Source organism: Aotus nancymaae, unplaced genomic scaffold (genome assembly GCF_030222135.1).
Source record: "Aotus nancymaae isolate 86718 unplaced genomic scaffold, 86718_ANA_hifiasm-v0.15.2.pri h1tg000032l_0, whole genome shotgun sequence".
NCBI classification, from domain to species: Eukaryota; Metazoa; Chordata; class Mammalia; order Primates; family Aotidae; genus Aotus; species Aotus nancymaae.
In genome coordinates this window covers 31,280,262-31,306,882 of record NW_026988445.1, presented here as the reverse complement: position 1 = coordinate 31,306,882, position 26,621 = coordinate 31,280,262, and the positions used below count along the sequence as shown (strand labels likewise).

At 50.6% G+C, this 26,621-nt stretch overlaps 1 protein-coding gene across 3 annotated transcripts in view; it reads left to right on the top strand.

Annotated features, from left to right (window-relative positions):
• Positions 1 to 26,621, top strand: part of LOC135277512 (obscurin-like) — a 161,110-nt gene that overhangs the window by 25,464 nt on the left and 109,025 nt on the right. For all 3 annotated transcript variants that reach the window (XM_064383689.1, XM_064383691.1, XM_064383690.1), the window contains exons 11-16: positions 14,278 to 14,553; positions 15,372 to 15,647; positions 17,107 to 17,382; positions 18,841 to 19,116; positions 19,950 to 20,225; positions 21,065 to 21,340. In XM_064383689.1, the coding sequence (XP_064239759.1) occupies positions 14,278 to 14,553; positions 15,372 to 15,647; positions 17,107 to 17,382; positions 18,841 to 19,116; positions 19,950 to 20,225; positions 21,065 to 21,340 (1,656 nt within the window). The remainder of the gene's footprint in view (positions 1 to 14,277; positions 14,554 to 15,371; positions 15,648 to 17,106; positions 17,383 to 18,840; positions 19,117 to 19,949; positions 20,226 to 21,064; positions 21,341 to 26,621) is intronic.

Below are 26,621 nucleotides of genomic sequence, written 5' to 3'. Positions count from 1 at the left end.
GTACACAGTGCACTCACATGCACACACACATGCATGTACACAGTGCACTCACATGCACTCACACACATGTATGTACACAGTGCACTCACACATGCATGTTCACAGTGCACTCACATGCACTCACATGCATGTACACAGTGCACTCACACATGCACATGCACTCACACACATGCACTCACATGCATGTACACAGTGAGCTCACACATGCACTCACACACATGCATGCATGTACACAGTGCACTCACACACATGCATGTACACAGTGCACTCACATGCACTCACACACATGCATGTACACAGTGCACTCACATGCACTCACATGTATGTACACAGTGCACTCACATGCACTGACACACGCATGTACACACTGCACTCACACACACACATGCATGTACACAGTGCACTCACATGAACCCACACACATGCATGCACACAGTGCACTCACACATGCACTCACATGCATGCATGTACACAGTGCACTCACACATGCACTCACACATGCATGTACATAGTGCACTCACGTGCACTCACACATGCATGTACACAGTGTATTCACACATACACATGTACTCACATACACATGTACATAGTGCACTCATACAATGCACTCACATGTACATAGTGTACACACAGATGCACTTACATGCATGCATGTACACAGTGCACTCACATGCACTCACATGCATGCATGTACACAGTGCACTCACACACATGCATGTACACAGTGCACTCACATGCACTCACACACATGCATGTACACAGTGCACTCACATGCACTCACATGTATGTACACAGTGCACTCACATGCACTGACACACGCATGTACACACTGCACTCACACACACACATGCATGTACACAGTGCACTCACATGAACCCACACACATGCATGCACACAGTGCACTCACACATGCACTCACATGCATGCATGTACACAGTGCACTCACACATGCACTCACACATGCATGTACATAGTGCACTCACGTGCACTCACACATGCATGTACACAGTGTATTCACACATACACATGTACTCACATACACATGTACATAGTGCACTCATACAATGCACTCACATGTACATAGTGTACACACAGATGCACTCACATGCATGCATGTACACAGTGCACTCACACATGCACTCACACATGCATGTATATAGTGCATTCACATATACTCACATGCACTCACATGTACTTAGTGCATTCACAATGCACTCACATGCATGCATGTATACAGTGCACTCACACATGCTCACACATGCACTCACACATGCATGCAGGTACACAATGCACTCACGCATGCACTCACACACATGCATGTATATAGTGCATTCACATACGCACACACACATGTACATAGTGCATTCACACACACATGCATTCATGTATACAGTGCATGCACACATGCTCACACATGCACACACGCATGTACACAATGCACTCACACCTCACACATGCATATACATAGTGCATTGACACGCACTCACACACATACATGCATGTACACAGTGTATTCACACCTACTCATATGCATTCACATGCATGTACATAGTGCATGCACACATACACATGCACTCACATTCATGCATGTGCACAGTGCACTCACACATGCTCACACATGCACTCACATGCATGTACATAGTGCATTCACACATGCACTTGCATGCATGTACAGTGCACTCACACATACACATGCATTCACACACATGTATTCACACCTACACATACATGCACACACACATGCTCACAATGCACTCATGCACATACATTCTCACACACATACACACACATATGAACTTACATATGTACACATGTACCCACACACACTTGCAAAACACATGCACTCACACACCACCCACACATATGAACACACAGACATACAAACTGTCACATTTGCACATACATGCACACATACCCCAATAACACATTTGCATATGCATACATACATTTAAACAAAAACAACACAGAAGGCACATATACACATACATATATAGACACACATAAACTTAAACATAATACACACGATACCTACATACACACTTACCTACATATATACATGCACAGACGCCTCCCTCCTACATACATTCATATACACACCCACCCCCATACATTTACACCACATACATACATTCGAACACATGTACAGTTGCACACATTTAAACACACATATACACAAATGTATACACATACATGTGCATACACATGCCTCATCTTCTCGCACATACAAATACATCCATGATACACATACATGAAAACACACACACTTGCATGTACATATTACATACACATATTAAAACACATCCCCATTCTCGAACACACCCACACGCAGAGTGATTGTGAGTGATTTTGTGATGTGTGTATCAAAGAGACAGTTTCCCTAAAGGTGCTTTGTGAGTCCTTCTGTAAAGCAAACTTCGCAAACGTCAGAGAGCTTGGGGAAGCCCTCCTTGGCGATCAGGCTGATTCGGGGCCGCGGCATCACCGGCGGATGCAGCTGCCCCGCTGGCTGAGCACGCCACGGCTGTGACTGGGTGTGCGTCTGTGCTCGTGTTGGAGGGGCTCCTGCGGGATACCTGTCTGCCGCATGCCCCGGCTAGCACCGCTGCTAAGAGGTGTTGCTGACAGGCCGCTGTGTGGGTCCTGGCAGGATCCCTGCAGTGCTGCATCCATACCTGGGTCTCCGAGAACACCTGGCTGCAGAGGTTCGGCTCTGGGGCTCCTCAGCGTGCTCAGGGAGGTGGTAACACTTAGTCAGCTCGGTTTAAAAACACAGCAGTCTTTTAGTGACCGTTTTGAAGACACGTGTGGAGTTGAAGGTGCGTTTGAAAGCCGGCGTCCATGCGCTTGAGGCGTTCTGCATACCTGGGGAGTGGACTTTGCTCCTTGATTCCTGGGGATGAAAACAGAAGCTTCACGGTTAGACTCTGACTGCACCATGGAGACTAGATTAGGATGGGGGGGTCAGAGACAGGAGGCTCTGCCCTGCCTTGTCCAGGGAGGAGAGGGCGGGTCTGCAGGGGGACAGTGGTCCCTGGGGTGGAGGAGAGGGCGGGTCTGCAGGGGGACATTGGTCCCAGGGTGGAGGAGAGGGCGGGTCTGCAGGGGGACAGTGATCCCAGGGTGGAGGAGAGGGCGGGTCTGCAGGGGGACAGTGGTCCCCGGGGTGGAGGAGGGGGCGGGTCTGCAGGGGGACAGTGGTCCCCGGGGTGGAGGAGAGGGCGGGTCTGCAGGGGGACAGTGGTCCCCGGGGTGGAGGAGGGGGCGGGTCTGCAGGGGGACAGTGGTCCCAGGGTGGAGGAGAGGGCGGGTCTGCAGGTGGACAGTGGTCCCAGGGTGGAGGAGAGGGTGGGTCTGCAGGGGGGACAGTGATCCCAGGGTGGAGGAGAGGGCGGGTCTGCAGGTAGACAGTGGTCCCCGGGGTGGAGGAGGGGGCGGGTCTGCAGGGGGACAGTGATCCCAGGGTGGAGGAGAGGGCGGGTCTGCAGGGGGGACAGTGGTCCCTGGGGTGGAGGAGAGGGTGGGTCTGCAGGGGGACAGTGGTCCCAGGGTGGAGGAGAGGGCGGGTCTGCAGGGGGGACAGTGGTCCCAGGGTGGAGGAGAGGGCGGGTCTGCAGGGGGGACAGTGGTCCCTAGGGTGGAGGATAGGGCGAGTCAGCAGGGGGACAGTGATCCCAGGGTGGAGGAGAGGGCGGGTCTGCAGGGGGAAAGTGGTCCCGAGAGTGAGGGAGAGGGCAGGTCTCAGAGGGACAGTGGTCCCTGGGGTGGAGGAGGGGGCGGGTCTGCAGGGGGACAGTGGTCCCAGGGTGGAGGAGAGGGTGGGTCTGCAGGGGGGACAGTGGTCCCAGGGTGGAGGAGGGGGCGGGTCTGCAGGTGGACAGTGGTCCCAGGGTGGAGGAGAGGGCGGGTCTGCAGGGAGACAGTGGTCCCCAGGGTGGAGGAGAGGGCGGGTCTGCAGGGGGACAGTGATCCCAGGGTGGAGGAGAGGGCGGGTCTGCAGGGGGCACAGTGGTCCCAGGGTGGAGGAGGGGGCGGGTCTGCAGGTGGACAGTGGTCTCAGGGTGGAGGAGAGGGCGGGTCTGCAAGGGGACACTGGTCCCCGGGGTGGAGGAGGGGGCGGGTCTGCAGGGGGATAGTGGTCCCCGGGGTGGAGGAGAGGGCGGGTCTGCAGGGCGGACAGTGGTCCCAGGGTAGAGGAGAGGGCGGGTCTGCAAGGGGACACTGGTCCCTGGGGTGGAGGAGAGGGCGGGTCTGCAAGGGGACAGTGGTCCCAGGGTGGAGGAGAGGGTGGGTCTGCAGGTGGGACAGTGGTCCCAGGGTGGAGGAGAGGGCGGGTCTGCAAGGGGACACTGGTCCCCGGGGTGGAGGAGGGGGCGGGTCTGCAAGGGGACAGTGGTCCCAGGGTGGAGGAGAGGGCGGGTCTGCAGGGGGACACTGGTCCCTGGGGTGGAGGAGAGGGCGGGCCTGCAAGGGGACAGTGGTCCCAGGGTGGAGGAGAGGGCGGGTCTGCAAGGGGACAGTGGTCCCAGGGTGGAGGAGGGGGCGGGTCTGCAGGGGGACAGTGGTCCCGAGAGTGGAGGAGAGGGCGGGTCTCAGAGGGACAGTGGTCCCCAGGGTGGAGGAGAGGGCGGGTCTGCAAGGGGTCAGTGGTCCCCGGGGTGGAGGAGGGGGCGGGTCTGCAAGGGGACAGTGGTCCCAGGGTGGAGGAGGGGGCGGGTCTGCAGGGGGACAATGGTCCCAGGGTCGAGGAGGGGGCGGGTCTGCAGGGGGACAGTGGTCCCAGGGTGGAGGAGGGGGCGGGTCTGCAGGGGGACAGTGGTCCCCGGGGTGGAGGAGAGGGCGGGTCTGCAGGGGGACAGTGGTCCCAAGGGTGGAGGAGAGGGCGGGTCTGCAGGGGGACAGTGGTCCCAAGGCTGGAGGACAGGGCGGGTCTGCAGGGGGACAGTGGTCCCCGGGGTGGAGGAGGGGGCGGGTCTGCAGGGGGGACAGTGGTCCCCGGGGTGGAGGAGGGGGCGGGTCTCCAAGGGCCTGCAGTCCTGAGGGTGGAGAGGAGGCCATGGGCTCAAGAGCTGTTGACAAGGTGGAGCACAGCAGAGCGGCACCCAGGCAGGTTCAGGGTGAGGAACAGAGGAGGTGGGAGGTGCACTGCAGGCTTGGGCAGCTGCATAGACGCAGGGCTGGGTCTGAGTCGGGGCAGTAGGCAGGGACTAGGTGTGCAGGGAGAAACGGGTGAGGAGCCATTCTGTCCTGTCCAGCTGGGGCTGGAGTGGCCACAAAGGCGGTGGCAAGGAGCTTGCACAAGGGAGCGCCCCGAGCCATCCCACACTGGGATAGTTAGGACTGCAGAGAGAAGTTCCGAACCCCAGGGCCATCGTCCAGGGCCAGGCGGGGCGGCTTTCTCTGTGTTTAGCAAATGCCTTTATCCATGGAGAGGAAAACGTGCAGGTGGGTCAGGACAGAGAAAGAAAGTGCTGGGGTGCTAGGGATGCCGTATTAGCCTGTGCGGGACATCCGGGAGGCAGTGGCTCCCTGGGCTGGGCCTTGGTCCATGCTGAGCTGACAGGGGAGCTTTGAGATTTGCTGGCATGTTGACAGCAGGAGAGGATGGGTATGCCCTGGGGCACTGGGGGCTCAATAGCAGGAGAGGATGGGTGTGTGCTGGGGCACTGGGGGCTCAGCAGCAGGAGAGGATGGGTGTGTGCTGGGGCACTGGGAACTCAATGGCAGGAGAGGATGGGTGTGTGCTGGGGCACTGGGGGCTGAACGGCAGGAGAGGATGGGTGTGCGCTGGGGCACTGGGGGCTGAACGGCAGGAGAGGATGGGTGTGCGCTGGGGCACTGGGGATTCAACGGCAGGAGAGGATGGGTGTGCGCTAGGGCACTGGGAGCTGAACGGCAGGAGAGGATGGGTGTGCGCTGGGGCACTGGGAGCTGAACGGCAGGAGAGGATGAGCGCGCCCTGGGGCACTGGGGGCTGAACGGCAGGAAAGGATGGGTGTGCACTGGGGCACTGGGGGCTGAACGGCAGGAGAGGATGGGTGTGCGCTGGGGCACTGGGGATTCAACGGCAGGAGAGGATGGGTGTGCGCTAGGGCACTGGGAGCTGAACGGCAGGAGAGGATGGGTGTGCGCTGGGGCACTGGGAGCTGAACGGCAGGAGAGGATGAGCGCGCCCTGGGGCACTGGGGGCTGAACGGCAGGAAAGGATGGGTGTGCACTGGGGCACTGGGGGCTGAACGGCAGGAGAGGATGGGTGTGCGCTGGGGCACTGGGGACTCAACGGCAGGAGAGGATGGATGTGCGCTGGGGCACTGGGGGCTGAACGGCAGGAGAGGATGGGTGTGTGCTGGGGCACTGGGGACTCAACAGCAGGAGAGGATGGGTGTGTGCTGGGGCACTGGGAGCTGAACGGCAGGAGAGGATGGGTGTGCGCTGGGGCACTGGGGGCTGAACGGCAGGAGAGGATCGGTGTGCACTGGGGCACGGGGGGGCAGGGAACCATGATAACAAGGCTCACCTGGCAGAACACTGAGGAAGCTTAGACCACCCAGGGAGAGGCCCAGAGGAGCAGGATGAGAATCCAGAGTCGGACTTTGGGGTCCGTGAGGACTTCGATGCGTAGGTGACGTGCCGGTGTGAATGACATGGTGAAACAGGAGCGGCTGGGGAAGGGCTAAAGGACCGCAGCATAGGCGACCTTAGCAGCAGCAAGGGCTCCATGGCTGCCGAGCAGATCTGCGGTGAGGATGTGGACACAGCTGGCATCTGTGTCCCCAAGCCAGGCTTTGAAGGGCAAGACAGAGATCCGAGGTAAGATGCAGTGCAGTGAGGGCTGGTGCTGGTCACTGCTGTGTCGTGAGGGGGTGTCAGAGCCTCGTCACCTGCCACTGTCCCTCCATCTGCCTGTCCTAGCAGAGCCACCAGGATGAGCTAGCGAAAGGCAGGCAGCTGGATGCGTCATTGTTTCCTTTGTAAAAATAAATTTACAACATAAAAACACCATCTTTTGTATATTGGACAGAAATATGGTTTTAAAAAGATTTTTAAAAATCCATCCTAAGTGTCCAACAGCAGACGCATTGATGAAGAATATGTGTTGTATATTATGGTATGCAGGGGACACTATTCAGCTGCCACTCGTAACAACACGGTTGAAGCTGGAGGGTGTTACGTTAAGTGAAATAAGACATAAAGACAGTTACTGCGCAGCTCACATGTGGAATTGAAAAACATTGCATTTGTAGAAGTGGAGAGGAGAGCGCCAGGGCTCCGGGCGGAGGGAAGTTACGGAGACGCTGCTCAAAGTCTGCAAAGTTTCAGCCGGGAAGGATAGGTTCAAGAGATCTATTGTACAACATGGTGGCTCTAGTTAATGACAAGGTATTGTATTCTGGAAAATTCCTAAGAGAGTGAATTTTTAGTGTTCTCAGCACAAAACGATGCATACATGTTAACTAGCACAATTTAGCAATTCCACAGAATATGCATATTTCAAAACACATTGACATAGTAGATACTTCTTGTAAATTTAAAAAAAGACCTGTCTGATAAACTACAGAGAATGAGAAAAATGCAGTAAAAGAGACCGTGTAGAAAAGTTTCAGAAATGATAAGCAACATGAATCCTGAAATGTATAGATTCACAAGGAATCACTGGAAGTGTAAAGAAAATGAATTCTCAGCTAGACATATCATAGTGAATTGTAGAAGGGCAAAACCAAGAGGAGATCCTTAAAACTACTAGAGAGAAGAAGATACTAACAGAACAACAGTTACCCTTCCTGTAGATTCTTCAGCAGCAGTGAGGAGCCCAGAAATGATGGCATAATCCCCAGAGCAGCAAGGGAAGCCAGCTGTCAGCGTCTGCACCCAGCTACGCTGTCATTCAGAAGTGCGTGGGAAATAAACAGTTTCAGGAAGTAGACGGACAGAGTTTGCCATTCACAAAAGCTTCCTTGGAGAATTACCAACAGATACACTTCACACGAGGAAGAGTTCACCTAGAGTAACAGAATAGGTGCCAGAATGGTGATAGGAGGAAGCCGAAATAATGCAAACATCCAGTCCCAAGGCCCAGGATTAGATCGTACCAATGTGATCGGCCCTCTAGAAGTTGTAGGCTGCATTGGCAGTCTTGCGTGGCTCAGTGCTGCTGCCCGTTCTGCCAGTATTCCTTAAGGCATCATCTATGAAAATACCCATGGATCGGTGTGCAGGTCACAAATCGTGCTTCTCTTTGTATACTTAGGAGATCACAGCTGGTAAATAAATGCCAGAGCCTGAATTGAAACATCCAGCAGTCTGAAAATTATCTGCAGAGCTTAGAGCTTTCAGTGAACGCCAAGAACAAAGTACTCAGTTCCAGCTGAGCGGGGTCGAGGGGTTGCTCTTCCTAGAGTCTGCCCCAGCATTCATCCACCCACCAAATGTTTACCGAAAGGGCTTGTATTAACTACAGACACCCACTAGGTGGCCATTTGAGGTGGGTTACCGAGGCACCTGTGACCTTGTACACACTCAAACTGCGTCCTCAGGGCGCTGTTTTCAGCATTCTTATCACACCACACACTCCACTCCCCGTCCTGTTTTCAGGGTCAAGGAGTTTCATGTCCATGCATAAATCACACACACAGTGCCTCAGTATTTTTCCATGCCCAGACCTCAAATGCCATGTACGTAAGCCTGGATATGCTGCTGTGTGCCCCCAACATCGCCCCTTTCTTTAATTCTTAGGGCATGCTGGTTACCCAATGCAAGGTAAGCCATCGTTCTTCCCTGGTCATAGATGCGTCGGGTGGCAGCACAGAGCCGTCTGCAGATGCCTAGCAAACAGATACGACAAAGAATAAGGATGGCGGCCATCACCCAAATGTGCACGTTTAACCCAGACCACCAAGCGTTTGGGTTTAACCGTTGAAAGCCTGCTTGTAATTGCTGAAGGGTGCTTGTTTGTAATTGCTGTGACCATTCCTCAAGCTGTGTCTTTAATTCACACTCAAGAGTGGACCCTTGAGAAGACAGATGGTCGTGGTAAGCCCCTTGCAGGTTTGCTGTTCTGAATAACTGCAATGTGGAATCTCCCTCCCAGCTCCAGGTTGAATTTACAGGCAGCCACATTCTGCACGCTCTTTGAAGATCACGACATAGGTTATATTTAACTGTGTAACGTTTTGATGAGACAAGCATGTAGCGTACCAGTTACTGGAAGGGACTTTAATACTACAAAGGGCTGATTCTGTCCTACGTTAGGAACACCTTGCCCAAACAGAAGTATGTGAGGGTGCGTAGCGCAAGTCGGGGCTGTTTTGGTAACATTATTGTGCAAAGAGAGGGTTTAGTTGCCACCACTAGTAATGCCCTCACCATGTGAAAGAAACTGCTCAAAAGAGGGACGTCTTAATCTCCAAATCTGGGCATGAGCAGGGCTTAAAGCTTCTTCCCTTTTAGTTATAATATTGTTCCCGAGAGCCCATACCCTGACCAGGCGATAGAATTGTTGGAGGGACTCCCAAACCCAACAGTCTGATTTGCAGATAAGGTAACCATGGGGACCCCAATCAAGTAAGGCATCATTATCCAGCAGGGGCCCTTGGCGCGGCACAGACTTGTCTGCACGGAGACCAGACGGCCTGGAATGTCTATCGCCAATCCCTACCCGGACGGCATTTAGGAAGATCAGGCACTTGTGTAGGCATCAGCGACCTCAGTAAGGTTGGTGGTAACGGCAGAAATAAAGGTCAGATTTGCAAGCTTGGCATCTTTTTCGGGCTGATAGTACAGATACTCCCGAGGAATGAGAGTCACACACTTGTCACGTGCTGTTGTAGAAAAACAAAGATAAAGTCAAGGACTCATTGAGTTGAAGCCGTCTCAGATTTTCAGTTAAGGGGTAAGACGGCATCTGTCGACCTCCTGTCCTTAGGATGGTGACAAAGGCGGTCAGCATCCCACATGTACTAACATGAAAAACGGGGACTCGGAACGTGACTCCAATAAACATGTCCTTGAGCCGCTCCCACTTGACAAAGGACAGGAACCACCAGCCATGTCTGTCTTGCTCTCTCAGACGTTTCCCCAAGTACCACCAGAGGCATGAGTAACCGGTTCTCCTCAGCCACAGGGGCTACCACAGCGGCAGGCTGGATCATTGCTCGCTGATCCAGTTTCTTCAGCTGCCCTCGGATAACATCAGGGGCCTTCCGAGTCATCACCATCTGTCTCGATCGATTCTACAACCAGTCCTGCTCCCAAGGAGACAGCCCCGTATTCCCCTTTTTTGTTTATTAAGATGTACTTTAAGAGCTTAATGAGCTTATTTAATGACAGCCTAACCAGTTGGGTTATAGGAAATACCAGTTTTGCATTGTATGTGTTAAAGTTGCAATGCTTATGTAAATTGAGCTCTAAGATAGTAAGGTCCATTATCAGTTTTCATAGTTTGTGGAAGGCCTAAAGTTATAACAGATTCAAACAAATGAGCAATTGCATCTTTAGTTTTTTCTCCAGTCCAGGGGGTAGCATGCATTAAACCCGCGTAAGTGTCCACGGGAACATGAACAAGTTTAAACATTTAAAGCGTGGACACTGAGTAATATCAGTTTGCCAGGTAGCATTAGGCACCAGACCTTGTGGGTTGGCACCAAGCACTAAGGAAAAAGGAGACAGAGAATGCCATTGGCAGTCAGGACAAGTTTTAACAATTATGTGAGCCTGAGCAAGCGTCAGAGGAAACTGTTTAAGACCGCGAGCATTCTGATGAGAAAAAGCATGCTCAGCTTGAGCTCGCGGAAAATGCAGGAGAGCCTGCAAACCGCGTCTGTGGTTGCGCCGGAGCATCAGCTCCAGCCTTCCCTCCTGAGAAGGGACCAGATAACCGAGAATGAGAGCAAAGATGGGTGATGTAAACAGGGTGACGACGGGCACAGGGGAGCTCTTCGTTGCTGGTGAAGCTAGTAGGGTTTCATTAGTAATGCGTTTCACCTGGGCAAGATCTAGGTGAGTAATGCTCTGTACCGCATCAGCAGAATCGCTAACTGTGTTTATGTCTCGGTGAGGAAAACTTTGTAAGGCCACTCTGAGGGCGCCTAACTCTGCCTGTCGCCTAAGTTTTAAAATGTCCCTGGATTTTGTGTTGTTGGTTTTGCACGGCATCTTCCCACACTACAGCTGTCTTTTCAGGGTTTTTGAACCATCTGTGAAGACAGCGGTGGTATGAAACAAAGGCTCAGAGACAGCAATAGATACGGATGTAACAGGCACAGTTTGTAAAAAGTTCAGGAGCTCAGAGGCTGCAAATGAAAGCTGATATTACCATTGCTGCTTGTCAATCAGGGTCACGAGCTGAAAGAGTGAAATGGGTCCTCGCCTAACGGGAAGGGAGTAGCAGGGTCGTATCTTGGTGATTGGATGCAACGTTGGCGCCGCTTTATGAGAGGAGCAGCTGTGGAATCTGCAGTCTTTTGTATGTTTTTAGAGGGATTATGAGACAGGGACGTAACATATAAAATACAGGAATGGCAAAAGATAAAGCCTACCTGTTAAACTAAGGCATGGAAGGGACAGATATTTTAAGTAATTTTTTACCATATTTTGGTTCTTGAAAGTCATTAGACTGTGACTGCAAGTCGCCGGGATAATAAACCCGCACTGAGTTAGCTAAAGTGTGTAAAAAAACAACACAAAACAAACCCAAATACTTTTAAGTGTTCTTCGGTGCCGGCCGCTTTGCTGCACTCGCCTTTAGCTGGAATGCTGTAGGCGTGAGCGTAGGAGAGCACGGCTGTGGCCAGTTTCTTGCCATCTGCTCCGCGCTCCTTAGGCAGCCTCTCTATTTAATCGCCTGCCACCTGCTGCTGCCTTTGCCCCAGAGGAAGGAAGGCCATAAGTAGCAGGAAGAGGCTTAATGAGCAGTGGGAAGGTGCGTGCATATAAGCACGGGGGCAGGAGGGCAGAGGGCGCGGGCTGGGAGAGACCACTCCCCTCATCCTCCAGGCCGCCTACGCTTCCAGCCACCCTACCTGTTAAGTAAGGTACTGAAAATATACTGGGTTTTTTATGATTTTTACCACCCCCAAGCAGAGTGGCTCGGGGTGGAGCAGACGTGCAGCACAGGGTCTGCTTTGAAGTGTCCTAGCCACGGCGTTTTAAAACATTTTATAAAAAAGAAACTTTCCTCACTGCCGCATCTGCCTTCTGAAGATGACGGCAGCTGGCAGAGCTTGCCCTCCCCAGCCTCGTCAGCATTTAACGTACGGCGACGGGAGAGCACCCTCATTAGCGGGCTTCTCCTGCCGCTGACTTTCTCACCCCTCTGCCCACCTTGGGCTAGTAAGGTCGGGGTGCACATGGACTGTTGGCCCTTTCCCTAGGGGCCAGGGAAAACAAGGAATTGCTTGTCAGCTGAGACATGCGCGGGGTGGCAGGGAAGGGCAGATGTAGGAAAAGCAGCAGCATGGCAGGCAGTGGGCCACCTTCTGGGCACAGTCACCGAGGCCCGTGACCGTGCTGCGGCACATTCTCAGGGCCGGGCTCGGTCTGTGCCTCTTGGGCCTCCCTTCCATCACCACGAACCCAGAAAGGGGCAACTTGCCTAGACTGCCAGTGACTAAATGGGCACTCCGTGGCATCTTAGCAACTCTCCTGCCCCAGGCCTCTGTGGGCAGCAAGAAAGCTGGAGCTTTCTGGGATAAAAGCCAGGAGGCAGCAGGCAACTTTCCCTTATACTCCAGGGAAACAGAAAAAAGACAAGGCCGGGAAGGCCGGTGCTGGAAGTGGGAGACAGTCACAGTCAGCCACCTCCTTCCCTCCTGGAGGCCCCCGTGTGATCTGTAGACGATCTTGACCATCTGCGTGATGAAGGAGACGTGGCCACCCGGTCATGCAGATGTTCGCTGAGCGGGGGTCTTATCTGAGAGCTGTCACTCCGCAGCCTCCACGCTCCATAAGGGGGATGGGAGGCGCTGTTGCCCCAACAGGCCCAAGTGCAGGTCCCTTTAAGGGTGTAGGAAAAGGCTCCGGTCCGTCCTTACCCTCACCAGAAAAACTTCCTTATTTCCTGCAGAAGGGAATGAAGCGGGCGAGGGGCCTCTCCCTGTTTTTCCTTCTCCATTAAATCTCCTGAATTCCCTTCAGGTGGGGAAGATGGGTGGTCTGACTCACTGCAGTCTGGCAGATAAAGAGGATACAGCAAAGAGCCCGCCAGCGCCCAGGCGGTCAGATAGTAACATTAGTGAGTACCCCTGCATGTCCTCTTTTCAGGCAGTGACCTGACCTACCTGCTCCCATAACCCTGCACCTAAGGTTCCTCGATGAGGAAACCGGGAGCGGTCCCGCTGAACTAGAGCATAACCTCGTGCAGAGCTCCGGGCTCTGCAGCGTACCCCACGGCCTTAAGTGGCCGTTGCTCTGTTAATTAGAGCATAAGCTTGTGCAGAGCTCCGGGCTCTGCAGCGCACCCCACGGCCTTAAGTGGCTGTTGCTCTGTTTTAAAAAATACTTTCTGCTCTTTGGTCATTTCTTGACCCATGTTAAGCTAACCCCTCATATTTTATGCATGCATCCCATCCTCCTGATGGAAGTCAGGACTGTCTGTCCCTTACCGGGATTCCCCGAAAATTGATGAGCTCTCCTCCTTCACGCCTAAATTCAAGGAGATCACGTCGGGAACACCAGTTGCAGAGCTTACAGCTTGCAGTGAACGCCAAGAACGAAGTACTCAGACGGTTCCAACTGATCGGGGTTGGGGGATAGCTCTTCCTAGAGAGTCTGCCCCAGCATCCATCTCCCAAGTATTTGTTGAAAGGGCTTGTATTAACTACAGACACCCACTAGGTGGCCATTTGAGGTGGGTTACTGAGGCACCTGTGACCTTGTACACACTCAAACCGCATTCTCAGGACGCTGTTTTCAGCGTTCCTTATCACACCACACACTCCACTCCCTGTTCTGTTTTCCAGGTCAAGGCGTTTCATGCGCATGCACAAATCACACACACAGTGCCTCAGTATTTTTCCATGCCTGAACCTCAAATGCCATGTACATAAGCCTGGATATGCTGCTGTGTGCCCCCCACATTATCTAACTGGGAGGCTTCAGATTCTGAGAACTAACCTATTGTCTGCCCTGTGCATCTTCAAAGTGTTAAGTTATTTTTGTTGGGAAAGCCAGGAACAGGGCAGCCGTGTAGCCACACCATCAGAGTTGTGAGATCAAGAAGGTGGGCCCTCATTCAGTTCTAGTACTTGGAATATGTCTGACCCTGTGTGCCCACTCTGTCCCTAGAGCCCAAGGCAGTGTTTGCCAAGGAGCAGCCGGCACGCAGGGAGGTGCAGGCCGAGGCAGGGGCCAGCGCCATGCTGAGCTGCGAGATGGCCCAGGACCAGACGGAGGTGACGTGGTACAAGGACGGGAAGAAGCTGAGCACCAGCTCGAAGGTGCACATGGAGGCCGCGGGCTGCACGCGGAGGCTGCTGGTGCAGCAGGCAGGCCAGGCAGACGCCGGGGAGTACAGCTGCGAGGCCGGGGGCCAGAGGCTCTCCTTCTGCCTGCAGGTCACAGGTGGGTTTCTTGAGATCTTTCTTACATTCCTTAGGATAATTTTTAATGACGTTAGTGTGGAGGTGCCACCTAATTGCCTGTTTTCTCACAAAGCTTCCCCTATAATAACAACTAGCAGGTATTAATTTTGTGCCAAGGGCATAGGTTTTGTGAAGTGCTACTTGTCTTTCTGCTTACTTAAACTTCAAAACAATTCTGTGAGAAAAACTCTGATTATTCCCATTTTAAGACAACACACAAGGAAGTAACTCACCACAGGTCACAGAGCCAGAAAATGGCAGTCAGGATTTGGACCCAGTATTCTGGGATTACTATTCTTTCTTTCTGAAGAGTTCTATCTTCAGTATCATGTTAGCAGCTCTGCTGGTTTTATACATTCTCTTTTTTTCTCATATGAAAACGTATTTGTTCTCCCTTTGATTCTGTTTTATCTGGGTATGACATTACAGTTTAGCAGCTACCCATCCCCCGTAACATTTTAAGGAGGTCATTCCATTGTCTTCTGAGTTTCATAGTTCTGTTGAAATATCAGCTGTAAGATTTATTGTGGACATTTTAAGGGTAATGTATCTTTTTTCATTCTGTTGCTTTTAAGATTTTCTTTTTGAATTTGCATCATGGCATTTTTTCTTTGATGAATGTAGGTGTGGTTTTCTTTGTCTTCATCCTGGTTGGGATTTGAGAGCATCTTGAGTCTGTGGGTTTATGTCTTTCATCAGTTGTTTTCTGTTACTGAATCCTGAAGCTTCAGTGCCTGTGAAATGGGTTGGTCCCAGATTTGTGTCTCTGACTGTGCATCCCTCTTTGTCCACCCTCAGAGCCCAAGGCAGTGTTTGCCAAGGAGCAGTCAGTGCATAATGAGGTGCAGGCTGAGGCGGGGGCCAGCGCCACGCTGAGCTGTGAGGTGGCCCAGGCCCAGACGGAGGTGACGTGGTACAAGGACGGGAAGAAGCTGAGCTCCAGCTCGAAAGTGGGCATGGAGGTCAAAGGCCGCACACGGAGGCTGGTGGTGCAGCAGGCGGGCAAAGCAGATGCTGGGGAGTACAGCTGCGAGGCCGGGGGCCAGAGAGTCTCCTTCCGCCTGCACGTCACAGGTGAGTTTCTCGAGGCCTTTCTTGTGCTTTTAGGATAATTTTTAGGGGCTTGGGGTACATATGAAGGTCCCACCCAATGGGTTTTTTTCTCATAAAGCTTCCCTGGTAATAACACCTAGTAGATATTAATTTTGTGCCAAAGGCCTAGATTTTGTGAAGTGCTTCTTGTCTTTCTGCTTGCTTAAACTTGAAAACAATTTGTTAGGAGGATCTCTGATTATTTCCATTTTAAGATAACACACGGCCGGGCGTGGTGGCTCAAGCCTGTAATCGCAGCACTTTGGGAGGCCGAGGCAGGTGGATCACGAGGTCAAGAGATCAAGACCATCCTGGTCAACATGGTGAAACCCCATCTCTACTAATACAAAAAATTAGCTGGGCATGGTGGCGCGTGCCTGTAATCCCAGCTACTCAGGAGGCTGAGGCAGGAGAATTGCCTGAACCCAGGAGGCGGAGGTTGCGGTGAGCCGAGATCACACCATTGCACTCCAGCCTGGATAACAAGAGCAAAACTCCGTCTCAAAAAAAAAAAAAAAGATAACACACAAGGAAGTAACTCACCACAGGTCACAGAGCCAGAAAACTGAAGTCAGAATTTGGACCCAGTATTCTGGGATTAGTATTCTTTTTTCTTCTTGTAAACTATGCCTTCAGTATTGATGTTAGCAGGTCAGCTGGTCATAAGTACGCATTCTCTTACTTTTTATTTCTCCTATGAACACATATTTGTTCTTCCTTTGATTCCAAGAGCTGTTTTATCTGGGTATAACACTACAGTTTTGCATCCACTCCCCTACTCCCTAACATTAATTTAAAGAGGTCATTCCTTTATCTTCTGGCGTCCATATTTTCTTCGAAATATGAACTGTGGCCAGGTATGGTGGCTCATGCCTGTAATCCCAGCACTTTGGGAGGCTGAGGTGGGTTGGTTGATCATAAGGTCAGGAGATTGAGACCATCCTGACTAAAACAGTGAAACCCCATCTATACTAAAAATACAAAAAATCAGCCAGACTTGGTGGCATGCGTCTCTAGTCCCAGCTACCCTTGAATCTGAGGCAGGAGAATCACTTGAGCCAGGGAGCCAGAGGTTGTAGTGAGCCAAGATCATGTCATCGCACTCCAGCCTGGGCAACAGAGCGAGACTCTGTCTCAAAGAAAAAAAATAAATATGAACTGTTAAATTTGTTATGGATATTTTTAGGGTCATTTATCTTTTTTCATCCTGTTGATTTTAAGATTTTCTTTCTGAGTTTGTTTTGTGGTAGTTTTCCTTTGGTGAACATAGGTGTGGTTTCCTTTGTCTTTATCCTGGTTGGACTGTAGCGTCTTGAGTCTGTGGGTTTATATCTTTCATCAGTTGTTTTCTGTTACTGAATCCTGAAGCTTCAGTGCCTGTGAAATGGGTTGGTCCCAGATTTGTGTCTCTGACTGTGCATCCCTCTTTGTCCACCCTCAGAGCCCAAGGCAGTGTTTGCCAAGGAGCAGTCAGTGCATAATGAGGTGCAGGCTGAGGCGGGGGCCAGCGCCACACTGAGCTGTGAGGTGGCCCAGGCCCAGATGGAGGTGACGTGGTACAAGGACGGGAAGAAGCTGAGCTCCAGCTCGAAAGTGGGCATGGAGGTCAAAGGCCGCACACGGAGGCTGGTGGTGCAGCAGGCGGGCAAAGCAGATGCTGGGGAGTACAGCTGCGAGGCCGGGGGCCAGAGAGTCTCCTTCCGCCTGCACGTCACAGGTGAGTTTCTCGAGGCCTTTCTTGTGCTTTTAGGATAATTTTTAGGGGCTTGGGGTACATATGAAGGTCCCACCCAATGGGTTTTTTTCTCATAAAGCTTCCCTGGTAATAACACCTAGCAGATATTAATTTTGTGCCAAAGGCCTAGATTTTGTGAAGTGCTTCTTGTCTTTCTGCTTGCTTAAACTTGAAAACAATTTGTTAGGAGGATCTCTGATTATTTCCATTTTAAGATAACACACGGCCGGGCGTGGTGGCTCAAGCCTGTAATCGCAGCACTTTGGGAGGCCAAGGCAGGTGGATCACGAGGTCAAGAGATCAAGACCATCCTGGTCAACATGGTGAAACCCCATCTCTACTAATACAAAAAATTAGCTGGGCATGGTGGCGCGTGCCTGTAATCCCAGCTACTCAGGAGGCTGAGGCAGGAGAATTGCCTGAACCCAGGAGGCGGAGGTTGCGGTGAGCCGAGATCACACCATTGCACTCCAGCCTGGATAACAAGAGCAAAACTCCGTCTCAAAAAAAAAAAAAAAGATAACACACAAGGAAGTAACTCACCACAGGTCACAGAGCCAGAAAACTGAAGTCAGAATTTGGACCCAGTATTCTGGGATTAGTATTCTTTTTTCTTCTTGTAAACTATGCCTTCAGTATTGATGTTAGCAGGTCAGCTGGTCATAAGTACGCATTCTCTTACTTTTTATTTCTCCTATGAACACATATTTGTTCTTCCTTTGATTCCAAGAGCTGTTTTATCTGGGTATAACACTACAGTTTTGCATCCACTCCCCTACTCCCTAACATTAATTTAAAGAGGTCATTCCTTTATCTTCTGGCGTCCATATTTTCTTCGAAATATGAACTGTGGCCAGGTATGGTGGCTCATGCCTGTAATCCCAGCACTTTGGGAGGCTGAGGTGGGTTGGTTGATCACAAGGTCAGGAGATTGAGACCATCCTGACTAAAACAGTGAAACCCCATCTCTACTAAAAATACAAAAAATCAGCCAGACTTGGTGGCATGCGTCTCTAGTCCCAGCTACCCTTGAATCTGAGGCAGGAGAATCACTTGAGCCAGGGAGCCAGAGGTTGTAGTGAGCCAAGATCATGTCATCGCACTCCAGCCTGGGCAACAGAGCGAGACTCTGTCTCAAAGAAAAAAATAAATATGAACTGTTAAATTTGTTATGGATATTTTTAGGGTCATTTATCTTTTTTCATCCTGTTGATTTTAAGATTTTCTTTCTGAGTTTGTTTTGTGGTAGTTTTCCTTTGGTGAACATAGGTGTGGTTTCCTTTGTCTTTATCCTGGTTGGACTGTAGCGTCTTGAGTCTGTGGGTTTATGTCTTTCATCAGTTGTTTTCTGTTACTGAATCCTGAAGCTTCAGTGCCTGTGTAATGGGTTGGTCCCAGATTTGTGTCTCTGACTGTGCATCCCTCTTTGTCCACCCTCAGAGCCCAAGGCAGTGTTTGCCAAGGAGCAGTCAGTGCATAATGAGGTGCAGGCTGAGGCGGGGGCCAGCGCCACGCTGAGCTGTGAGGTGGCCCAGGCCCAGACGGAGGTGACGTGGTACAAGGACGGGAAGAAGCTGAGCTCCAGCTCGAAAGTGGGCATGGAGGTCAAAGGCCGCACACGGAGGCTGGTGGTACAGCAGGCGGGCAAATCAGATGCTGGGGAGTACAGCTGCGAGGCCGGGGGCCAGAGAGTCTCCTTCCTCCTGCACGTCACAGGTGAGTTTCTTGTGCTTTTAGGATAATTTTTAGGGATTTTGGGTACATATGGAGGTCCCACCCAATGGCCTTTTTTTTCTCATAAAGCTTCCCTGGTAATAACAACTAGCAGGTATTAATTTTGTGTCAGAGGCCTAGATTTTGTAAAGTGCTTCTTGTCTTTCTGCTTGCTTAAACCTGAAAACAATTTGTTAGGAGGATCTCTGATTATTTCCATTTTAAGATAACACACAAGGAAGTAACTCACCACAGGTCACAGAGCCAGAAAACTGCAGTCAGAATTTGGACCCAGTATTCTGGGATTAGTATTCTTTTTTCTTCTTGTAAACTATGCCTTCAGTATTGATGTTAGCAGGTCAGCTGGTCATAAGTACGCATTCTCTTACTTTTTATTTCTCCTATGAACACATATTTGTTCTCCCTTTGATTCCGAGAGCTGTTTTATCTGGGTATAACACTACAGTTTTGCATCCACTCCCCCACTCCCTAACATTTTAAAGAGGTCATTCCTTTATCTTTTGGCGTCTATAGTTTCTTTGCAATATGAACTGTGAAATTTGTTGTGGGTATTTTAGGGGTCATGTACCTTTTGTCATCATGTTGCCTTTAAGATTTTCTTTTTGATTTTGCTTTGTGTTAGTTTTCTTTGATGTATGTACGTGCGGTTTCTTTCGTCTTCATCCTGGTTGGTATTGTAGAGCATCTTGAGTCTGTGGGTTTATGTCTTTCATCAGTTGTTTTCTGTTACTGAATCCTGAAGCTTCAGTGCCTGTGAAATGGGTTGGTCTCAGATTTGTGTCTCTGACCGTGCATCCCTCTTTGTCCACCCTCAGAGCCCAAGGCAGTGTTTGCCAAGGAGCAGTCGGTGCGTAATGAGGTGCAGGCTGAGGCGGGGGCCAGCGCCACACTGAGCTGTGAGGTGGCCCAGGCCCAGACGGAGGTGACGTGGTACAAGGACGGGAAGAAGCTGAGCTCCAGCTCGAAAGTGGGCATGGAGGTCAAAGGCCACACACGGAAGCTGGTGGTGCAGCAGGCGGGCAAAGCAGATGCTGGGGAGTACAGCTGCGAGGCCGGGGGCCAGAGAGTCTCCTTCCGCCTGCACGTCACAGGTGAGTTTCTCGAGGCCTTTCTTGTGCTTTTAGGATAATTTTTAGGGGTTTGGGGTACATATGAAGGTCCCACCCAATGGGTTTTTTTTCTCATAAATCTTCCCTGGTAATAACACCTAGCAGATATTAATTTTGTGCCAAAGGCCTAGATTTTGTGAAGTGCTTCTTGTCTTTCTGCTTGCTTAAACTTGAAAACAATTTGTTAGGAGGAACTCTGATTATTTCCATTTTAAGATAACACACAAGGAAGTAACTCACCACAGGTCACAGAGCCAGAAAACTGAAGTTGGGATTGGACCCAGTATTCTGGGATTACTATTCTTTTTTCTTCTTGTAAACTATGCCTTCAGTATTGATGTTAGCAGGTCAGCTGGTCATAAGTACGCATTCTCTTACTTTTTATTTCTCCTATGAACACATATTTGTTCTCCCTTTGATTCCGAGAGCTGTTTTATCTGGGTATAACACTACAGTTTCGCAGCTACTCCCCCACTCCCTAATATTTTAAAGAAGTCATTTCATTGTCATCTGGCGTCCATAGTTTCTTTGAAATATGAACTGTGAAATTTCTTACGGATATTTTAAGGGTCTTGTACCTTTTTTCATCCTATTGATTTTAAGATTTTCTTTTTGATTTTGTTTTGTGGTAGTTTTTCTTTGATGAACGTAGGTTTCCTTTGTCTTCATCCTGGTTGGTATCACAGAGTATCTTGAGTCTGTGGGTGCATGTCTTTCATTAGTTGTTTGTGGTTACTGAATCCTGAAGCTTCAGTGCCTGTGAAGTGGGTTGATCCCAGATTTGTGTCTCTGACCGGGTGTCCCTCCTTGTCCACCCTCAGAGCCCAAGGCAGTGTTTGCGACGGAGCAGTCAGTGCATAATGAGGTGCAGGCCGAGGCGGGGGCCAGCGCCACGCTGAGCTGCGAGGTGGCCCAGGCCCAGACGGAGGTGACGTGGCACAAGGACGGGAAGAAGCTGAGCTCCAGCTCGAAAGTGCATGTGGAGGCCGCGGGCTGCACGCGGAGGCTGCTGATGCAGCAGGTGGGCCAGGCAGACGCCGGGGAGTACAGCTGTGAGGCTGGGGGCCAGAGGGTCACCTTCCGCTTGCACGTGGCAGGTGAGTGCTTTGGGGGCGCTCAGGAGCCTCTTCGGAGGTGGTGGTGGTTCTGGCTGGCAGCCCCAGCAGAGCTCTGTGCATGTTCCTTCAGCCTTGACGTCGCGGGCTTCCCATCCTCCCGCTCCCATTTCCATCCTTGAGCCTGGGCCACGGGAGGGGTGTGCACGGGAGGGAGAGGGGCTGTTCCTGCAAACCCGGCGGCGTGTTTGCACTGGGTAATACTCAGTTGCGTGTTCTCAGCACCTGCCTAGAGCCTTCCTGGTGCTCCTTGGTATCTGGGACTCTGGATCTTCCTGGTCTTGGGTTCTGAGGTTGACCAGGCGTCTCTCCTGAGGCTCTGTGAAGATGTTGTCAGTATATGTTCTGCCCTCACCCTGCAGCACATACTAGTTCTGGTCAGCGAGAGATATTTTAATTTCATTGAACCTGGATTAGGGGAGATTTTGGCTACACCATCATACTACTTAGATTTATCTCAAGAGTGAAGTTTGAATAATTTGATTTCAGGTTTCTGGGACACCGTTCCTTTTCATAGTTGTAGAAGCTCTTCGTTGCCTATATGTAGCCAAATATAGGTGCGTGTTTCGGTGTGATGTCTTTTTGAAGGGAAAAGAGATCAGAGGATGGAGACACTTGCCTGTGTTCCTTAGGAGTTTGTTTTAAAGCAAATCATGTTTTGCCTTTTTCTTCAGTTTGGCTGTTGCTCGCTGTCAGAGTCCCTTTCGAGATGTGTTTATAAATTTAGGGATGGCAGGGTGCAGGCAGCTCCTACCACATCAACATGCTTTGTTAACAAGCCCAAGCCACTAACTAGTAAAGCAATATTATTTCCTAGCATTGTCCTAATGATCAGTGTGTGTGTTAGTCAGGCTTCTCTAGAGGAACAGGACCAATAGGATAGCTGTGTCTATGAAAGGGAGTTTATTAAGGAATCTTGGCTCACATGATCACAGGGTGATGCCCCGTGACAGGCCATCTGCAGGCTGAGGAGCAAGGAAGCCAGTCTGAGTCCCAAGCCCTCAGAAGTAGGGAAGCCGAGAGCATGGCCCTCAGTGTGTGGTGGAAGTTCTGAGGCCCCTGGCGAACCACTGGTGTAGGTCCAAGAGGCTAAAAGCTGAAGAACTTGGAGTCCGATGTTCAAGGGCTGGAAGCACCCTGCGTGGGAGAAAGATGGAGGCTGGAAGAGTCAGCCAGTCCAGTCCTTCCATGTTCCTCGGCCTGATTTTATCCTGGCTGTGCTGGCAGCAGATTAGAAGGTGCCCAGTCAGACTGAGGGTGGGTCTGCCTCTCCCAGCCCACTGGGTCATCTCCTTTGGCAGCACCCTCACAGACACACCCAGGAACAATACTTTGCATCCTTCAATCCAATCAAGTTGACACTCAGTATTACCCATCATAAGTCCACCTCTTGTCAACTTGAACTCATATACAACTCCTGAGATCATACATAATCTTCAAATAAAGACAGTAATAAGGTCATAATTACACCTAACATAATACAGCTATCCTTCATACCAGCAGAAATGCACCAATCCCCAGCCCAAATGCTGTTACATAGAGTTAACACTTAAATGCTGATATTAACTCAATAAATGTTATAGCACATGATAAAGGAAATAAAATGAAGTTTTTTTTAGTACAAGTGTATACATGCACAAACATGTTTTTTTTTTTTTTTTTTTTTTTTTTTTTGAGACGGAGTTTCGCTCTTGATACCCAGGCTGGAGCGCAATGGCGCGATCTCGGCTCACCGCAATCTCCGCCTCCTGGGTTCAGGCAATTCTCCTGCCTCAGCCTCCTGAGTAGCTGGGATTACAGGCACGCGCCACCGTGCCCAGCTAATTTTTTGTATTAGTAGAGACGGGGTTTCACCATGTTGACCAGGATGGTCTCGATCTCTTGACCTCGTGATCCACCCGCCTCGGCCTCCCAAAGTGCTGGGATTACAGGCTTGAGCCACCGCGCCCGGCCACAAACATGTTTTTAATAACAGGAGGAAATACTCTGACAATTACAGTCCTCGGTTCTGCAGCTGGTCACGTGGTCGTAGCTGGTTTTGATGACTACGTTCTTCTACTCCCCCCTTTTGCCTTCAGCAAGCACCTCAGCAGGTCACAGTTTTTTCCTGGCGGAGTGACCCACATCTTCGTTCCTGAGGGGTCTGGGCCGTTGTGGTCCTGCCTGGTTTGGGCTGTTGTAGTTGCCCATTGACCTTCATCGCAGGGCGTGGTCATACCAAGAGACGCCTAAGGGATCTCCTGTGTTCCATGCATACACCTCCTTACCTCCACTATGGAGTAGGAGACTGATTTCATCTTGATAGTCCGGGTCAGTCACCCCAGCCAACAATGTAACTCCTTTCTTAGCCTGTTGACTTAAGGGTAGGAGGAGCCCGAAGTGTTCAGGTGGCAATCTTAACTTCCAGTTTAATGGGATCATTGTCATGTCTCCTGGTTGCAGTGTTCCTCCCTCTGGAGCTAAGACCTCTAGGCCAGCAGAACGTAGTGTCATGGGAACAGGAAGCAAAAACTTTGCTAGTGGGTTACTGGGGGTGATGGTGAGTGGTGCTGCTTCTACCCCTTGGTTCCTGGACTTGTTGGTCTGGCTATGGGAGAAACAGTATCCTATATTGGACACGGATTCAGCACATACACAGCCTCTGGAGGACTTTGCCCCAGCCTTGCAAAGTAGTGTCACCTAGTTGGCATTGGAATTGTGACTTCCAAAAGGCCATTCCACTGTTCTGTCAATCCACCTGCCTCAGGATGATCGGACCATGGTAAGACCAGTGCGTTCCATGAGTGTGAGCCACTGCCACGCTTCTTTGGCCACAGAATGCCTTGGTCCCAGACAATGCTGTGTGCAATACCATGACGGTGGATAAGGCATTCTGTGAGTCCATGGATGGTAGTCTTGGCTGAAGCGTTGTGTGCAGGATAGGCAAAGCCATATCCAGAGTAAGTGTCTGTTCTGGTGAGGACAAACTGTTGCCCTTTCTATGATGGAGGAGCTTCAGTATAATCAACCCGCCATCAAGTAGCTGGCTGATCACCCTGAGGAATGGTGGCATATCCAGGGCTCAGTGTTGGTCTCTGAAGCTGGCAGATCGGGTACTCAGCAGTGGCTGTAGTCAGGGCAGCCTTGGTGAGTGGAAGTCCGTGCTGCTGGGCCCATGCATAACCTCCAGACCTGCCACCATGGCCACTTTGTTCGTGGGCCCATTGTGTGATGACCGGGGTGGCTGGGGAAGGAGGCCGAGTGCCGTCCATAGAACGAGTCATCCTAACCACTTGATTATTAAAATCCTCCTCTGCAGAGGTCAGCCTTTGGTGAGCGTTCACGTGAGATGCGCATATCTTCATAGTTTTTGATCACTCAGGAAGGTCCATCCACATACCTCTTCCCCAGTTTTCCAGTCATGCTTCTTCCAAGTGCCTGGCCATCCAGCCAGACCATTGGCTACAGCCCACGAATCAGTGTATCATCACACATCTGGCTGTTTCTTCTTCAAAGCAAAGTGCACAATGAGGTGCACTGCTTGAAGTTCTGCCCGCTGGGAAGCTTTCCCTTCACTGCTGTCCTTCAGGGATGTATACCCTTCGTAAGGGCTGTGGTGCTGCAGCTGTCTGCTTTCGGGTGGTGCCTGCGTGTCGTGCAGAACCATCTGTGAACCAGGCCCTAGTTTTCTCTCCCTCTGTCAGCTGGTCATACGGAACTTCCCATAAGGCCGTTGGTGCAGGCTGGGGGACCATGGGCATTTGAGCCACTTCCTCATGTAACTTACTTGTGCCTTCAGGATCTGCTTGAGCCTGATCACAGATACGCCACTTCCATTTGATGATGGAATGCTGCTGTGCACGCCCAACTTTATGGGTAGATGGGTCAGAAAACACCCAGTTGCTGATAGGCAGTTCGGGTCCCATGGTGACTTCATGACACATAGTCAGATATTCAGTTTCCACCAAAGCCTGGTAACAGGCCAAGAGCTGTCTCTCAAAAGGAGAGTAGTTATCTGCAGAAGGTGGCAGGGCCTTGCTCTGAAAGCCTAGAGGCCTCTGCTTGGTTCACCTATGGGGGCTGCCAAAGGCTCCAGACAGCATCCCTATCTGCCACTGATACCTCAGGCACCATTGGATCTGCTGGGTCGTATGACCCAAGTGGCAGAGCAGCTCGCACAGCAGCCTGGACCTGGTGCGGAGCCTTCTTCTGTTCTGGACGCCGCTCAAAACTGGCAGCTTTTTGGGTCACTTCATAAATGGTCCAGAGTAACACACCCAAACAAGGAATGTGTTGCCTCCAAAATCCAAATAGGCCTTATGCCTCTTTCTGGTTGTAGGAGGGGCCAAATGCGGCAACTTATCCTTTACTTTAGAAGGAATATCTCGACAGGCCCCACACCACTGGATCCCTAGAAATTTTACTGAGGTAGCAGGTCCCTGAACTGTGCTCAGATTTATTTCCCATTGTCTTGAATGCAAATGTCTTGCCAGTAAGTCCAGTGTGTTTGCTGCTGTATGTGTCTGTGCTCCCCTGGCTGGTACATAGGGAAGCCTGAGAAATACAATTAATTTCCTGTTTTTTTAAAATTTATTTTATTTTATTTATTTTAAAGAGAGTATTGATGCCAAATAGGGGTGGGCTGGAGTCCCATAGTGACCTCTGGGTGCTAACACATAAGTTTGGTATTATATCAGCATCAGTGTTATGTGGGTGTGTATAGATAGCAGAAATCTCATGATATATTTTTCTTAAGTTATTTTTGGAGAATATGACAAAATATTTTAAGTAATAAATTTAAAAAGTTGTGACAATTTGGCTCATTCCTAGTAAACTACATGAAAACTCACATAAGAGGATACAGAAAACTTAAATAGTCTTGTAAGTTTTAAATAGATGGAGACAGTAATAAAAAAAATCTTTAAAACCCAATGATTTTCTAGTAAACTGTTTCAAATATTCTGGAAAGCAGTTATTCCATATTCATGGATATTGTTCTAGAGAACAGAAAAAGGAGATTGACTCTGTATGCCATTTTATGTGTGTATATATGTATTTTGAGACAGGTCTTCACTCTGTTGCCCAGGCTGGATTACAGTGGCATGATCTCAGCTCACTGCAGCCACTGCCTCCTGGGTTCAAGTGATTCTCCCACCTCAGCCTCCCAAGTAGCTGGGATTACAGGCATGCACCACCACCAAAAAGTAGCACATGCACCAGCAATTTTTTGCATTTTTTTTCAGTAGAGACAGAGTTTTGCCATGTTGCCTAGGCTAGTCTCAAA